Genomic DNA, 17,557 nt, shown 5'->3' with positions numbered 1-17,557 from the left:
AAAGAACTAAATGACAAAGGAATATTTATGATGTGATTTAGAAAATGCACATTTCTTAGTCTTCTAATGGAGTGAGCTTAGATAACTTAATAATTAAGACACTTAAATTTTTTCCATAAGTCGAAGATTTGAATTCTCACCCCACAATTACAATATCAATTATCATATACTCAGAACAAAAAAAATAGATTTATATAAATGTCAGAGTGGAGGAAGAGTCAAAGATAGAATATCTTTGACAATGATCATATACTCCTGAAAACAAAATAGAATATCACTACACAAACCTAAGAGAGATTGTCAATTATTCAAAGTAGGGAAGAAAACTGTTATTCCTTTGAATGCAGAGGTTCACTTTTGAAGGGAGAATTTGAAACCAATGTAAATATATTGACTTTCGCCTCCCTCTCTCCGTTCTAAAATAGCTCTCTAAAACCAAGTTCCACTCATTTCCTCTTCCAAACCAATGTAACTGTAGTTGGTTTGAAAAGTTTCACAAAACTAACAAACTCCCTTCTTTCATTCTGTCCCGAAGAGTGATCGGGACCAATTCAATTACATTTTCATTCCATAGGTTACGCGACCCATAGCCTCCATCCAACCCATATGAAGTGCGATGACATCAAATCAACGAGCTCTCCGAATGAAGGTGAAAACTAAGAAACGCTTATGTTTCTTTCATATGCATGTTTATGTTTACAATAGCATAACCACCATTATTTTGTTAAACTGCTATTTCTTTAACATTAGGATCTCTCTTTTAATGTTGTATTTCAGTTGACTCTTATAGAAACAGTAGAGTACTTGATTTTAGTATCCATGGTATAATATTCAATTAAGGTTTTGTACAAGTAAAACGTTTACTTCATTTTTCTTTAACGAGACAAGTTTACAACATTTTAATTAAAAAGAAACAAAACAATTTGAAAAATCTCCAACATACAAATGCGATCATTATATTCAATGTCGAATCCCGTACCTTACTGATGACAAATTACTGCCTCCACCAGTGTATCCAATCTTTAATTTAAGCAGTTTCCATATATGCAGGTCAATCGTTTAACTTCAGGTATCAAATGCTTTAAAGGATCATGCAAAACCCCTATAGTCATTTAATCCTCCCCATACTGTCAGCTCAATTTCTTCCCAAGAGTTGGCCGTTTTCAGTTCCTTCCATATGCTGCACATGGCACCCAAGATGTCCTCTTCATGCAAGATGCAGTAGCACCTACAGATAAATGAATGAAATCAGACCCATAACATCAAAATTTCAACTACAAAAATGAATATCTCAAGCCCACTTTAGCTTCAGCCAACAAACCCAACGGAGTAAAAAGTTTGTTCATGAAGTGGTTTTAGCCAAAAAGAGGCGTTCTTTTATGTGCCCAGTGTGTATTTTAATATTTTAATCCTTCATTTGGTTGAAAAGTAATCGAAATGTAGTCTAAAGAGTCTACAATGGTAGAAGGATTAGTTTTGTTGTTTTGGACTTATTTTTATGCTTGGAAGTGTTGTTCCGAGCTTTAATTTGTGTCTTAAATTTTCTACATTTTAGTTAACTGTGAATTTTAGGTTTTCCAGAAGTATCAATTGTGACTTTTCCTATTATTGAAGGGTTGGGAGACCCACAAGGGATGAATATCAGATTTCTGAATCCAAAAACAAAAACAATTTAGGCCTCGTTGTATGGTCTATTGGTAGGATAAAGTCTTTTCATTATCCAATTGACAGGTAGGCCACTAAAATTACGTCAGTCCTTAGATCTGTACATTGAAAATATATTACCCATTTCTTTAATGCAACATGACCAAAAGACTCAAATTCAACTCTAATGTTCAGTGGTTGAAGACTGCAGATTATTCATCAAGCAGATGACACTCAGAGTAAAAACTTGCTAACATAAAGTGATTATTATTTGTCAACTTGTTACTTTCCTAATCTGATGAGCAAAAGAAGTTACTCACAACGCATTCACCCATGAAGAATAGCCAACTTCTGTTGGCTGTTCACATTCTATGACGCTATTTGCTCCTCAATATTACCCTTACTGTAAGAATAGTTACCCACTAATCGAGTCAGAACAGTTCAAACTCGAAATCAAGCTAAATTTTCATGATACCTTTACTATTATAGAACTTACTATTTCTTTAACCCATTTAGCTAATGTGCAGGCATAACTTAATTTCTGTCAACATTAACAGGCTGTCGAATCCATTACGTATAATTAAAAACATCTGCAAACAACATGAGAAGTAGAGAAACAAGATCAACTGATGTGCATTGTAAATGCATCCATTGACTTACATGATACGATATGAAAGTCTGTGTAACTTGTCGCCGGAATCGAACGGTTGCAATTGTCTCGCCAGAGGAAGTTTATAATTTTCTAAAAATTGCTGAAGAAGACGTGGGTTGCCTCTAAATACATCAAGGTATATTGGAATCAATTCACAGATTGGATCATCTGCAAAAGGAAAAAAAACGTGTTTTATCATTGTCCTACATGCATGACTTGTTTAATTTTCTAATGACTTCCTGACCATGGGAGAAATTGAAAAGAGGTGCCTCATCGCAACATTCCTTCAAGGGAAGGAAAAAACGTGAGGCTCTAAGACTGACGTTATACTTCTTCCAAAGACATGGGGTTCTTAGTTTCATACTCCATGTATTGGTAAAATCCAAAATAAAATTAACAAATGTAAATACTAAGGCATGAAAATATTTCAAAGCCATATTATTTTAGTATCAATGAACCGTGTAATGTTACAGGAAAAGTGAAAAGCAAACCTATTGACAAATTGCTGAAATCAAGTATGTAGCTTGGACACCAAGATTCACTCTCTTCAGTGGCATTCCAGCCATTCTTAGAACCATTGTAAGACAGGTTATTATCTCCAGCATTTCCACCTAAGCACGACTGAACCAAACACGGCTTCATTTGAATATTATCATCCATGATATCTGAATGAATCCACGATAAACCCATGAATACTTTGAGGTCATTTTCATCCTGAAATGAAATAAAAATCATCAGAAGCTGCACATCATTGAAAACCAAAACAGCAATTACAAGGAATATGAAATTAGACAACATAGGGTCTTGACAGACGGTTGATTATAAAATGACCCAAATCTATGTTCAACTCTCTTTTGACAGTTACCTGCCTTTCTCAGGTTTTTATTCCTCAATGTTATGATGACGTAAGCAAATCTACTAACAGCTGATTTTCACTGTATTTTTTCCATTAAAGAATCGCGTTTAGTCATTCGGTTACTGGTTTAACATGTTATTCTTATCTTAAACTTGGCTGAGAGGCTGTTTCCTCATGTGCTGAATGATCTTGATGATGAATAAATTAATATACTTTTCTCTCCAGTTTTTTGCGCTAAGTTCGGTATTAGAGCTTAAGAAATGGCTAGTGGCAAGACCTCTAATGGTGGATGGCAAGGAGCAGGAAGATGAGCTTCGTGCCGTTATTCTCTAAATACAGCAACAAGCGAATGTGAATACTAGCATATTAGATGAAAATCCAGCGGAAATTTCCCAATTGGGCTCTCTCCCCATCTGCTTGTGGTATGTGTTGGAAGGATACCGAAAACGTGAGGCACCTCTTCTTGCACTGTTCTTTTGCTACCCAGGTTTGGAATTATGTGGCAGCTCTCCTATACTTCTCCTATTGCCCTCCAAGAAGAATCGATGATTTCACTATGGAAGGCTTTGGTGGCTCCGCTCTCAAAGGAAAAGCCTTTGTCCTTTGGAATTGTGCAGCGAGAGATCTCCTTTGGCTCCTTTGGAGGGAGAGATAGTAGGATTTTTGAGGAAAAAGTGGTTTCGCTGGAAAACTTTTGTGTGAATATAAAGCATACGGCTTCTTGGTGGGTTTCCATCCACAAGAAGGTTTTTTGTAACTTTGGTCTTCGTTTGATTATACAAGATTGGAAAGCAGCTATTGTGGGTTTCTCTCAACCCTCCGCCTTTAGGCTGTTCATCCTTTTTCAGATTTCTCTTTTCGATGAATATATTCTCTATGTTGCTTATAAAAAAAATACTAGCATATCAGATAGGATATCAAAGGCGCCGACCAAAAAAGGGGAACTATGGTTATAAGACAACTAAAGAAGAGTATATTCACAAATTGATTATAGAGGAATACAAAGGGACCTAAAATGGTAAGACTATCAAGGCTTCAATGAGAATGAATATTCATCCAAGATGGTTTGAGAAGACCCACGGTTGGTCCAAGATTCCAAGAAACCAATTCTGAAGATCAAGAAGATGAAGAATACCACTACTATCAACCAAAAAGGCAAGAGTTCTACTATGTCAAGTTAATCCACTAGACAATCACAGACACAAAACCCCATCGATTGACTTTGGATCATACAAAACTACCTAGTGTTGCAAGTTTGTGTAAGCTGAAGTTCAGCTGCTGAACAGCTAGCCAAAACTGCTTTGAAAATCCTTTAGGAGGAGACTGAACATTTAAAGAAGTCAAATAACAGTTATAAAGGAGCAACTGATAGTTTGGAGTAGGTGCCTTAGTGACAGTCTAGTTGTGAAACGTTCCTAATAAGCTTCATTAGAAGAAAACCGTTCCTTGCAAAATTCATCAACAAATTGGCCGTAATGTTTATCGAGTTGAACTTCCATATGACTTTGACATTTCTCCAAAGGGTATTTTCCACCATAGGAGCTTTTAGTTGACGACTAACAACTTGGATTGAGTTTTCTTTGGGGGAAAGGGTGGGATTGATGTAATATAATTCACTAAGAGCCCATTTTCATTATTGCTTTCCCACGAAATATTGTTTAGTTATTCGGACAACGGTTTAGCAGGTTATTTTGAATTTTAAAGTTGGCGGAGAGGGTTTGACTGGCTAAACAGGTTTTTTACCAGCTGGACCGGTTATATTTGGGTCCATTTCATTCCATTGTGTTTGAATGATCTTGCTAGGACATTCTTTCAAAGGAAAAGCTAGGTCTAAATACGACTGTATGCTTGCTGGGTTTCTTTTAAACCACAGAATAAAACGTTTTTAGGTGCTTTGTGGAGATGATAAGTATATTGCGAATTTGATTCTCATCCATGCTTCTATTTAGATGGATTTCCGAGTCCTTTTTTTCTTCTTGATTTTTTAAATTTTAATTAAGGTACTTTAGATGGATTTTCCTATACTCTGTTGTGGATATCTCATCTTTCCACTCCAACAGCATATTCATCTCTCTATCAATGCAATATTCCTTGTCCAGAAAGCAAAAAACTTGCAAAATGACCAAAAAGATTCTGTAAAGCACACCTCTATTGTTCCTAGCAGCTTCGCCATGTCATCTGGTAAATATTCGTCGACTTTTTCAATCAGTGATCTTGGAATAGAACTTCCCCTGCAAAATTTAGATGACTGGTTCAGGCGGACAATTTTATATATTTTCAAGCATGTTAGAATGCTCCGTTGCATCCATATATTATTAAATAGATTACATTTATCACTACTAATAGTGTCAGCATCAGCAATAAAACGGGGGAAGAATAGAATCAGGGGCAAATAAATAGAAAAAGAGTTGCTGAATCTCCGTAGCAGGCAAACGTCATATATTCACACTCTTGACAAAAATATGGGTATAGGGGCAGCACAGCTTAATAAAAGTACAAAACTGAGGATTTAATACTACGGGAAAATTTTGCTATTGAACTCTTTGCAGAACCGAGAAAAAACATGATGCTAAAGCCTATAACCATCCATGCAGTCTGACCACCAAAAGGTAAAACCAAGTAGCGACAAAGCTCTTAGTTAAATTAAGAACAGAAGATAGCTGATTGATTAATAGTATATTTTAAGTAGACACTACTTAAAGATCTACTAATGTTTAGAGTTCATGCTCTTAGAAGACATAAATGCATAACATATTTCATATTACAGAAATGAAGCAGTACAATACTAATATTCATGAGTTACACAGTTACACAGCCAGGGGGAACACCGTTACAGACACTTGCAACTTCAGATTGCAATCATAGAAAAGGATATACAACAAAACATAACGAATAACAAAAACAAAGGGGAAAAACTTCTTATGTCTATAAAATAATAGCACAGGCCAGCTTTCCAAAATAGATACAAAATTTAATCTCCAATTCTAAATGCAGTGTTATTATTTCCCGACCTCCATTAGTACTCCAAAAGGAATTTAAACTAGTTTATTTCTAAGTGTCCACCAACTCCTTTCTTTTAATATTTTTTAGAGGATTGAACAGAATGATGGGGGGGGGGGGGGGGGGGGGAGCCAGGATGGATTTCCATATGAATCGATCTCCAATTTTGCACTCTTTTCTAGAGGGGCAGAGACGAAATTGGCAATAAAAGAAATGAAAGGGAAAAGGGCAAGAAATTCTATGGAAAGACTTTAGACCTATCAGTCTTACCACTTCCACCTACAAAATCTTGGCTAAGGTCCTCGCCGAACAATTAAAAAAGGCTAGTACTATTTCTTCGAATCAGAGTGGCTTTATTGAAGGTAGGCAAATTCTTGATCCAATGTATATTGCAAACGAGATTGTAAACTACTACAAGTCTAAGAAGAAAGAGGAGGGTTGCTAAAGCTTGAGTTAGAAAAAGCCTTCGATAGAGTGGATCGGGATTTCCTTGTTGCCATTCTACTTAAGAAAGGGTTTGGAAGCAGATGGAGTAGATGGATTAATGGTTGCATCAGAGGAACGAAATTTTCAGTCTTCATCAATGGTTGACCGAGAGGGGGAATACAAGCTTCAAGAGGATTTAGGCAAGGGGATCCTCTTTCTCCAATCCTTTTCCTTATAATCAGTGATGTGCCAAGTAGTTTATTGGAAAATGGTGTCTTTGAAGGCTTTATTGTTGGAAGTAATTCAGTTCATATCTCTCACCAGCAGTTTGCGGATGATACATTGCTGTTTTGTAAAGATGATGATGAAATGTTGTAGACCCTTTTTGCTACCATTAAGGCATTTGAATGGATGTCCAGTTTAAAGGTAAATTGAGACAAATTTTCATTAAGTGGCATGAAAATTGAACCACAAAAACTCCTTTCTTTTAATATTCACAACTTTCAAGACTCATCCGGGTATCAAAGATTTGAATGTTAACCAATGTAATCAAAAGTATTAGATATTAACATCTCGAGAGGTCGTTCGACCCAAGAGGTTTGAAATCAAAACCTCTAGTTTGTATCTCTACTCTAGTCCAAGCACACTTACTGCATATTTATGGACCATTCAGTATAATCATACCTGCACTGAAATGCACAAAACATTAACTAAGCTATCAATCACCCTTGAAGACAAGTTAAACCTCAAGAAAGCACTTGAAAACTTGAAAACTTCATTGATATTTGATTGCCAACTAATGGAGAAAGCAGACATACCATTTCTTCAGGTGATCCGAAATGCCCTTCCTCTTCTTATTTAGGGTTTTAATTAAAATATCCCACTCAGCAGGAATCTTTGATCCATTAGGAATAGCCTCAAATGTATCACTAGTTGATGAAATTGTACTATTAAAAGGTGGATGAGGTAAGAGATGAAGATTGCGCAACTGCTCTCCCAAAAAGGAAGCTAAGTTCAAAGTATCATCCCATGATAAAGCATCTCTTCTGCATAATTGTCAAAAATCATTGAAGACTAATTAAAGTCTATCACTTTGAAATAATACAACAAATTTGAACTTAGACAAGAAATTGACAATCTTACAGTTGAGCAAACATCTTCCCTTGGCATCGCTTTGTAATGATATATGGCCATATATTTATTGGTTCAGCAGGTTTAATTGGCCCATATACTGATAGCCCAACTTTTCTGTATTCAAATTGTTTCTTACTCCATACACCGAAAGGGAAATCGTTGGCTTGGCACATCTCTGGAATCAGGTTGCACTTAGCAATCACATCCGGAATTTCTTTGCCATTCCAAGGCACAATTTTGTAAGCTCCACTTTGAAGATAAAGAATGCCAGATGCCAAGACTTCAGGAACGTGGTTTTTCAGTGGAGAGTTCCCTTTACGTAGTACATTATAAAACTCTAGCTGTGAAGTATGCAGAAAAGGAATTAGATCAATATGAAGATAACATTTTAGGATAAAAATGAAAGTACAATGCTACCTCAGTGCCTAAACCGTATATTGAAGCTTCAACACCTTCTTCAGTATATATCTTTACTACACGATCATCCATGAGATAAACCTAGAGAAAGAGCAAGAAGTGGTAAAAAAGTTAACGAAAATCAGAACAATTATGTATTTCTATTTCAGCTTGTCTTTATTTTTTTCCCCTTAAAAAAAGGGAGGAAATGAGGGGAAAAATGATGAGGATCTTCCTCTAAAAAAAATCGTTAGTTTAACACAATATGCACAGTAGTGATAGTGCGCTGAACTAGGAATTAATTACTCAAATGTAAAGTGTCAAAATCACATTTAGTTCTTATAAGTAAGATCATTGCTAGTTTATTCACCGTAGTTTCAAAATATTCCAAGTAGAACGCTGCACACAAACACTTAAATCAACAACAAAATGAATAAGAATTTGGATAGGTTGTGCCTTCTAAAAGACTTTTGAGAGTGCATTCTCCATGGTCACTTGTCTGTGAATCGAGAGTTTGGATTTGGGACCCCTCAAGTACTTCAATATTGATCCTTTCTTGACTTTTAATTTCCTTAAAACTCCTGTCTGCACCACCTTCCTGTTTAGAAGGATCTGGAAAGTTCATGCACTCAAGAAAGGGAGATTTTTTGTCTAGTTTATGACTGTGATAGAACCCGAACAACTAACAATATATTGAAATATAAAAGATATAAGAACTATAATAACTACCAAGTAATTCGAGGTACTTGGACCCTCCCCTCTCTTGAGTATTCTTACTCAAGCCTAAACCATACTCACTAATTGCCTATCTTCATCCTTGCCCCCTTACTGTATTTATAACCAAACCCCCAACTCAATTACTAATATACTACCTTTGATATCCCAATAATATTCCCAATCTATCTAAGAGCAATCCTATCAGACTGTGGTAAAAGAGAGATTCCTTTTCATGCCTCAGTCCTCAATGGTATATTTTGTACAGGGTGATAGGAGACTGAGACCATTTGTTTCTTTTCTATCTTTCTCTTTTCAGTACTTGGCGTTGATTTTATCAAGTCTTTGGCACCAGCATAGCCCTGTGTACTAGTTTTCTTTTTGGAAATGCTCAGCGACCATACTTTTCAAGGGAAAGGAAGATTGCTTTGGCAAAGCTGGAGACGTTTGAGATTTGTTGGTGTATTTTGTCCTGGTCGGGACTTGGGACAGAACAATAAGATCATTAATGACCTTATTATTTACAGTTACACATTATAATGCAGCTTTATGGACCATCCGGGCTTCTGGATATATATATATTATATTTTTAGATTTACTTTAGACAGGGGACAAAGTTCTCATCGAAATAAGATGATGAAAAAGGTAATCCACCCAACCTATGGAAGGAGATTATGAAAGAAATCCCAATCTACAATAATCAAGGACGAGAGAAATACAACTATTTTGTAAATTCTTAGTGTCAGGCGTCTACGGATCACTTGTTTTTATTTTCTCACACATTTTTGCCCTTGTGTTTGCAAATTGATAGAAGAATACATTTTCACACATGCCTTAAAATCTAGAAAATACTAATACACGATTAGCTTAACCAGAAATCTTGCTCGTGATATTCTGAATTTGAGACGTTCAAGATTGTAAAATATATCCAGTAAGTCAAATTTGAATGAAGCATGATAATGATAAAATGTTTCCTTACTAGAATAGGGATAGGGACTCTAGATTGTAAAAAATTCAGCATACTTACAGGATTACTGCCCATGCCAACAGGAAGCCGCTCATCATCAGAGGGAGGAGACATATCATGAAAGGCACAAATTTCTTCCAGGCAATCTAACCATTTTCCCGCATTTAAAGCAAGACATGCTCCCTGGTACGGTTCAAAGTAATTAGTAACTTACCATTTGTGAATAACAAAAAGAATGACGCAGTTCATACTAAGTTAGCCTTTAAACAGTTGAGACCTGTGATAGTAAAAATTAAACTGGCATTAAGGTCTGAGATCCCAAATTAAATCTCAGCAATATTATATCCTCCCTCATTACAATACTAATACCATGTCAATAAACCTCATTATTTATTAGATTACCACATCTTGCTTGCAGAGAGAATTAAGAATAATCTGAACAATCTAAATCTTTTAGTTAGGTAAGAGAAAAAACAAATTTGTTACAAGTGCAATGACCAAAAAGTATGATTTTTCCCTGATGTATTATGCTGACAAACATAAAAAGAACAAAGCAGGAAAAATTTGCCTGAAGGAAGATCTTTAAAATTTTACTCTTGTACGATAGTGCTGTCCAACAAGGTTCATATAATGGAAAAAAGTTTACAACTGAGTGAAAAATTCTCACATAATAAACTCATAAGTGGGAGAGAAAAAAATGCCATTAATAAAATTGGATCTACAACTTACATAACAAACCAAGGCAACTTAATTATTTTTTTTTATAAGAAACATGGAAGTATATTCAAAAGTGAGGCACAAAAGAACAACAATACTAATCATTACAAATGATGACTAGCCACAAAAGATATGTACCTTCCAAATTAACTCTCTCATTGCTGGTCTTTCATACCAGAGCTTGGATAACCATCCCCTCATTTCCCGTTGTCCAATGCAATTGCCTGGGCTCCACGGAGAGTTATAGTGATCTCTTTCCTTGTCCAGAAATGAGGCCAAGAATTTTATATCATAAGAAAAACCTTGCTTCCACAAATTATAGAATTTAGAGGCGCCAATTTTATTTTCATGATTTGCATCATCTTCACATTGGAGCATCTTGATCCTTTTCTCTTTCCTTTCAAGGTCAGAATTACTCAAACTACCTTTATCATTGGAAATATAAGTTTCAGTATCTTCAAATCCATTTTCATCAAGAGCCAGGAATCCAGCACGACAGACTCCTTTGTGGCGATAACCAGGTGCCATATCCAAGCACACAAACTCAAAGTTGTTGAAATTTACAAAATTCTGTGTGACCGCAATTGTCGATTCAAGATTAAGAACACAGTGCCACCAACCACTTGGAACGTAGATCGTCTCTCCTGGAAGTTGGGTGCATTCAATAGGCTTATCTTCATCAGCAAGAAGTGGATAAAAATCGAGCCACCACTATATACAAAATAGCCCAAAGTAAAATGTTTAAATACACCAAAATCATACACAACATAAAGACAGCATGCTTAGGCCAATATACCTGCAGTGAAGATGGAGTTTCGATATTGACATCACCATCTTCCTCGTTAACATGGACTGTAACACCTAGAGGTACTTTACCTGGAGGGTACAGTGCCCACCTGTTCAAACATTGTTGTACAGCTTTGTATTGATCAATTCTTTATATTAATGACAAGTAGGAGTAAATAAGAAGCACGGTACAGAAGTTATAGACATATAATCAGATACCACATTGATTATTCTAAACATAAGAAACAAAGCTGGTGATAGATTATGCCATGCATGAACCATGCTCCTGTTAAGAAAGAATGCATTCACAACATATTATCCTTTCTCAACAATGACCAGACGAAAAGGCAAGGAGCATCACTTTATAAACAGCCATGTGATTACAGTAATCCTATGTTTCTTGACAAGAGGATGAGTTGAGCTCCAAAATCATTGAGATCTAACAAGCTCTGATCTCTGCAATATCGCAGGCCTCTAATCCAAACATGGAGTCAAGAACAGAGCCAAAAGTATTGATAATTGATAAACTTTAAAGTTCAAACAAAGCACTCAATATTTCAAACTCCAGAGAGAAATCCCCAACCACAGCCTCCTCTACCTTCTCCTCATCTTTTTTTTTTAAACAAGAAACGAACTTTTCATTGATAAATGAAAGTGATAAAAAAATTTTCAAATATACAAACTCTCGAAAGGGTAAAAGATAAAAAGAAAGAGCTAAGAACATAAACGGGAATAATATAGAAAACTAAACTGGAAAAATAAAGGCTCCCCAATTAGAACAAATGATAGAAGGAGAAAAATACTCAAATAATTTTGAACCAGAAACCCATAGTGAAGCTTTGAACTTGGATATGTAAAAGCAATTGGCTGCCGATCTACAATTGTTCTCAAAGATCTTTTTCAACTGGGAATCTCACTAAACTAACGGAAAAATATTTATTTTCTATCTCACAATTACTACACTCCATGGAAGCTTCTATCCTTACTACGACTCAGGAAAAGAGAGTAAACAGAGAAAGAGAGAGCACCATTTTCAAATAACCACCTCATTTTACCAACTTTGGCTTTTCCATCTGCTTTGCTTTATTTACTTCCAAACATATACCTCTGCTGTCACTTTCTATTGCTTTGGAGTCGAGGTTTTCAAGGAAACACCTAACTGTACTCCTTCAATTAGTTTTCTTACATACTAGCTTAATTTCAACTTATTTCGTGGGATTCTTCTTCTCCTATATGTCTTCCTTTGACTGGTTTTCTTACACGGAATAGGTTTTTTCTTTTACAATAATAATAATAAACACAAACTTTTCTTTGATATCTGAAAAGATACAAACTAGAAACTAATGAAACATATCAACAAACCCTAAAAAACCATAACTAAGCAATCTTTTTTTTTCTCTTTTTGATAAGACAGGGAAATAACTAAGCAATCTACAAACCAAAAGTTACAAGAAAATAGTCCAATAAGAAATAATCCCCACTTATTTTGTGTGATTCTTCTCCTACGCATATTCCTTTGAAATTTCCCATCTTTAAAAGCATAGCTTGAATTTTCTCACTTAGGAAAGATGTTGTAAAGACTTTCATCCTTTTATTTCTCAATCTCCAAATGTTTCTATAGCTTCAACTTTGCCATCCAATCTTCTTTCTTCAAGATACTCCTCATCTCCGGATAATTTTTCTTCAAGGCCCCTTTCCTATTGAGATTGAGAACAGTAGGAAAGTTCTAAAATCTGAGTAGTTTTTCCAAGAGGCAGTGAAAATCACAAAAAGTTCCAATTAATATATTTCCATATTCTCCATTATTTCTCTTCATCCAAATCGGCCAAAAATAGCTATAGTAGCATTTCTCCAAAGGGTACTGCTTTTGCTCTAAACCACAAGAACGACGTAAGTTCAATTTCAAGAAGCACTAAACTAATATCTTTGTGGACGCATCAGACCAACTCAAAAATACTGCAAAGGTCGGACCAGTCTGCAGCCATTTACAGCAATGAAGAGTGGTTATGGATTCTTAAATGCACATGCAGTTCAGATACACGTGGGGAAAGAGAGAAACGTGCAAGTTCCTCCTTAATTTTATCTTGAGTATACTCTTGTGGGTAAGAGAGCGTAGGAAAATTTTGACTTTTTTAGGGTCCTTGATCTCCAAAATTTGATTTGTCAAAGAAAAAGGTCTTTGAAATTTTATTGAAGAAGGAAAAAGTGGCTGATTTACAGTAAAACTCCTGAAGGGACTCAATTCAAAATTTTTTCATTTAGTCACCAACTCACTGATGAAGGTGTCAGTCACCTGAGTGATCTCCTTGGCAAATACCTCTTGTGACTGAAAGATTACCCCCTAAATCTACCCTTTATAAATATCAAAAAAGTTTTCGGAGAAAATACACTCGTAAATCCACATCTTCCACGGAAGGTCAAAGCCTTACTACACCACAACAACATCCAGATAGATCCAATCTACATTTTCATAAGCTTTCTCCATGTCAATTCTAGATATGTAACCTCTTATCCAAAAAAAAAACTCTAGATACCTAACCGCATCCAAAGGACAAAGGATTTAAATTCAATCGAGGGAAGCTCTTTCTGATCCAACCATGAATCTAAATGGAATAGGACCCCACTTGAAAGTTACCAAACTTGGCAAAATCAAAAAATGATCAGAAGTTGTAGAAGATGAGAGGCCACTGCATACTATAGAAATCACGCCAGTCTTGAGACACCAAAATGTTATCTTAGTACAAATAATGGAGCCCCGTAGGTTTGATCAATGAAGTCCACATCATGAGAGGAATATCAACGAGGATAAACACTTCATGCTTCTAGTCATTCTGCCACACTAGGATTTATCCCTATAACCCATCTGCACACGTTGAAGTTACCCCAGGCCCAAACACCATCTCCCTAACAAACTTCTCTATCTAATGGCTGATTTGCCCCAATAACTGCCGCATCAGTTTCTTGCCCAAAAAATTGTTTACGTATCCCTACAACCTAGAATAATTCAACCGTAGAGTTGTTAGAAAATAGAGGAATATAGAAAACCAAATACTCAACTTCTACAAGATAGTATGGCACAATTTGTCCAGAACGCGTATATACAAAATGAGCTCCAAACCATATATTGAACTCCCAAAATATCATATGAACATAGATTCAATGATATGGACATGGTTTCATCCAGAACATGAATTTACTGAATAATCTCTAAGCATTGTTAAATCATCTTCATATAAATTCATTTCCCATTACTGCATTTGTAGGACCAATCGTAAATATTATTGTTTCTTTCTAGTAAGCCAGAGTTCAGAAGTTATACCTCTTACGGCCACATAAAAGAGTATTCCAGGCACTTGTAAGCGCTGGATCAACATGCCAAGAAGCTCCAGACCTCTCTGGGCCAATGATAAGCCATCTAAAGGGAGGTCGCTGATCTCCATCCAATACATCAAAAAGATCTTCTTGAAATAGATGAGGCACGTCATAATCTTTTAATAAATCTGGTGCAACTTCCCCAAACTGCATAAAACATAAAGAATGGTCTTAATTTACAATATGGAGTTAACATGCGAAAAGAAAACAAAAAGGGCGATCTTATTATCATCTTCCAAGACTACCTTGTCATCAAATATATACAAGGGATCCTCATCATGCTGAAGCTGCATGTATGATGCATAATCCTTAAATTTCATTGAGATCTTCCGAGTACTCCTTTGAGAGATTTTGAATGCAGTATCTCCATACTTTAGTGATAGATAGTCAACTGACCATGCACTCCTAGCTGGCCAAGTATCAGCCAAGCCAGAAAGTATAATCTGGCATAAAACAACAGCCTATTGAGATTGGCCCAAACCACATACAAGTCTTATGTAAAAACCTATTGATGTAGTAGGATTAGGGATAATTTTGTAATTTTCAACTTTAGTTTGGTTGTTACTTTGGTGATTTGTTAATAATTGGTTTTTATTTAGTTTGTGGGTTGACATCTTTTCTACTCTCTTGTATTTTTAACGTTTTTGGACAATAAAAAAGATTTTTCTAGTCTCCTCTCCTATATTTCTTTTTATGTTCGTTAATCTTATTCCAAGTAAAAATAATAATAAGATAAAAGATCAATCCAACAAAAGGAAAGGGAAGAAGTTAAAGTGTAATGAATAAATTTGAAGAGGTGCAAGGGCCATTAAATTGAATCACAGGACTAGAATGATCAATTTTGTCCGCGGATAATCTAACTCTAATAAGAAAGGACAAACTACGATTTCAAAAGCAAACATACTGGTTTTTTCCCATCAAACTCATTTTGGAACTCTTCCGAAGAAATATTGTTTCTCCTTTCCACATTGCCAGCATCCAAATAAAATCCATCCAGTGTAGTATGGGATCGATAAAATCTTCGGTATAAGAACATAGAATTGAAACCTGCCCATGTTAAGTTAACAATAATAAGTAGAAGGCACCTGAGAACAAAATTTCCAACACAGTAACAGGAAAATATCTCCCAAAGAGATCAAAAATTCACTTCTACGCAAAATAACCATTACCATCAAAGTGCAATTGCTTCCTACAGTGGTCTTCGTATTCATTAGGAATATTTTCTCTGTAGTGAAAATGAGGACAATATGAGAGAGTAAAATTTGCAAAGAAAATAAAAATGACAAAATGAATCTTCACTAAAATTGAAAAATGTATTAAAAAATAAATGTTGCAAAAATAAGAGTCAAGATAATCAATGGCCATTCAGAAAGAACAAAATGTTCACAGGAAAATCAGCAAGCTATCAGCAACATTTTATTTTACAAAAACATACAAATGGAGTGCCGTTTTCTTCCAGGAGCCTCTGTACTCAACTGGACCTTTTACACTGTTAAGGCATAGACTCATCCAGAGTGGTTCTTCATTGCATAAAATGTACATAACGCTGCATTACAAAGAGAGCAGTTGTTAATGAGCATTGCCAGAGAAAATACACATCTATCAGGAAAACCTCACGCCAGCATCTCTCTTTAAAAGGTATATAGAACCCAGAGAAATCAAACTAAAAAATGATGTATGAGATGATAAGATTGCATTCATTAGATGCCGCTCATGAAGCCATTCCATTCACATAAAGATGAGTAGAGGGTACAGCTGGAATAAGATGGTTTATTGTAAAACTATATCTTGATAGAATAGTATGTACCAGTAAGGATCTAAGACGGATAGCTTAGCTAATCTATAGCACCACCAGATTTTAACGCTAACTGATAAGAGTGTGTAAGACCCGTGATTAAAGATACAGGATAAGCTTTAGATCAACTAGCTATCATTATGCTAAAGCTCTAGTTACAGCTTAGCCTTAAAAACGTGAATACTGATTATCATGGCAAATGTATTTATTCAACTCATACTACCACTTGTAAATAGTTCAAATTTTCAATTAAGTAGCCTAAGATCTTACCGCGGTGCAGCAGTGTACATGCAAGACAGTAAATTCCTAAATTCAAATGATAACGGATTTTTCACCGCAATTTCTATCCGAAAATTCCGTTCGGCAATGCCATAGAATGTAGAACTCTATAGAGAATATCAGACTACAACTTATACCGTTCAAACCAATATATCACAACTAGCTCTCGAATTGCAACATAAGTTATATGAACTAAGCGAAACCCGAGTTCAATTTCGGAATGGTTTCAATAAGAAATGATCCGAGAATTAAAAAGTGAATGAATCTCAATTCAATGAGCGGAGATATAGTCATTTGACCTGCTGACACAAGCAAGGCGAGCGACATCTCGAGGAGTGAGATTCTCCAATATGGTATTGATGACTTCGTCGGGGAGGATACGGAGGTCTCCCAGAGCTGCTGGTCTGCGATCCCTGAACCCCGAAACCACTGCCTGAGCTCCAGAATTCTCCATCACTCGCTTTTGGAAAGAATTAAATGTTCCCTGATCCTATGGCTGTATCCGTCCTAGGAATGGAGCCGGCTTAGAATCTGAGACGTTTGCGTAGAGGTTAAGCAGAATGGGAGGGAACTTTGGTCTGGTCTGGACCGCGTTTCGTGAGTCGCGTTCATGCCGCGTGCTCGGAGAATTCTCACAGCCGTTCCCGCCACGGCCACGGAATAAACTAACAAAATCAGACGCGCCGCCGTTGACGGTGATTTTGCTAAATATTTCTTTATCCGTTTTCCCACTCGAAAAATAAAAATCAATCAATAAATAAAATCATAGAACTCTTCCGTTTACCTTTGAAGATAATTTCATATAATTAAAGCCTTCCC

The 17,557-nt window shown here is 35.9% G+C and overlaps 1 protein-coding gene across 1 annotated transcript; it reads right to left on the bottom strand.

Annotated features, from left to right (window-relative positions):
- Positions 1-801: 801 nt before the first annotated feature.
- On the bottom strand, positions 802-17,509 carry LOC111004717 (putative glycosyltransferase). The gene is made up of 16 exons (XM_022275875.2): positions 17,038-17,509; positions 16,100-16,210; positions 15,834-15,889; positions 15,569-15,711; positions 14,910-15,107; positions 14,612-14,811; positions 11,303-11,402; positions 10,645-11,217; positions 9,850-9,972; positions 8,130-8,210; positions 7,722-8,053; positions 7,397-7,624; positions 5,299-5,383; positions 2,788-3,010; positions 2,305-2,464; positions 802-1,228 (listed from the first exon to the last, which is right to left on the bottom strand). The coding sequence occupies exons 1-16, from the start codon at positions 17,190-17,192 to the stop codon at positions 1,090-1,092; spliced, it is 2,907 nt and encodes a 968-aa protein (XP_022131567.2). The 5' UTR covers positions 17,193-17,509; the 3' UTR covers positions 802-1,089.
- Between the last annotated feature and the right edge of the window lie 48 nt (positions 17,510-17,557).

Source organism: Momordica charantia (genome assembly GCF_013281855.1).
Source record: "Momordica charantia cultivar OHB3-1 chromosome 8 unlocalized genomic scaffold, Mcharantia_2.0 BLBB01000008.1, whole genome shotgun sequence".
NCBI classification, from domain to species: domain Eukaryota; kingdom Viridiplantae; phylum Streptophyta; class Magnoliopsida; order Cucurbitales; family Cucurbitaceae; genus Momordica; species Momordica charantia.
Note: the sequence above shows the minus strand (reverse complement) of the source record. Positions and strands in the feature narration are given on the sequence as shown.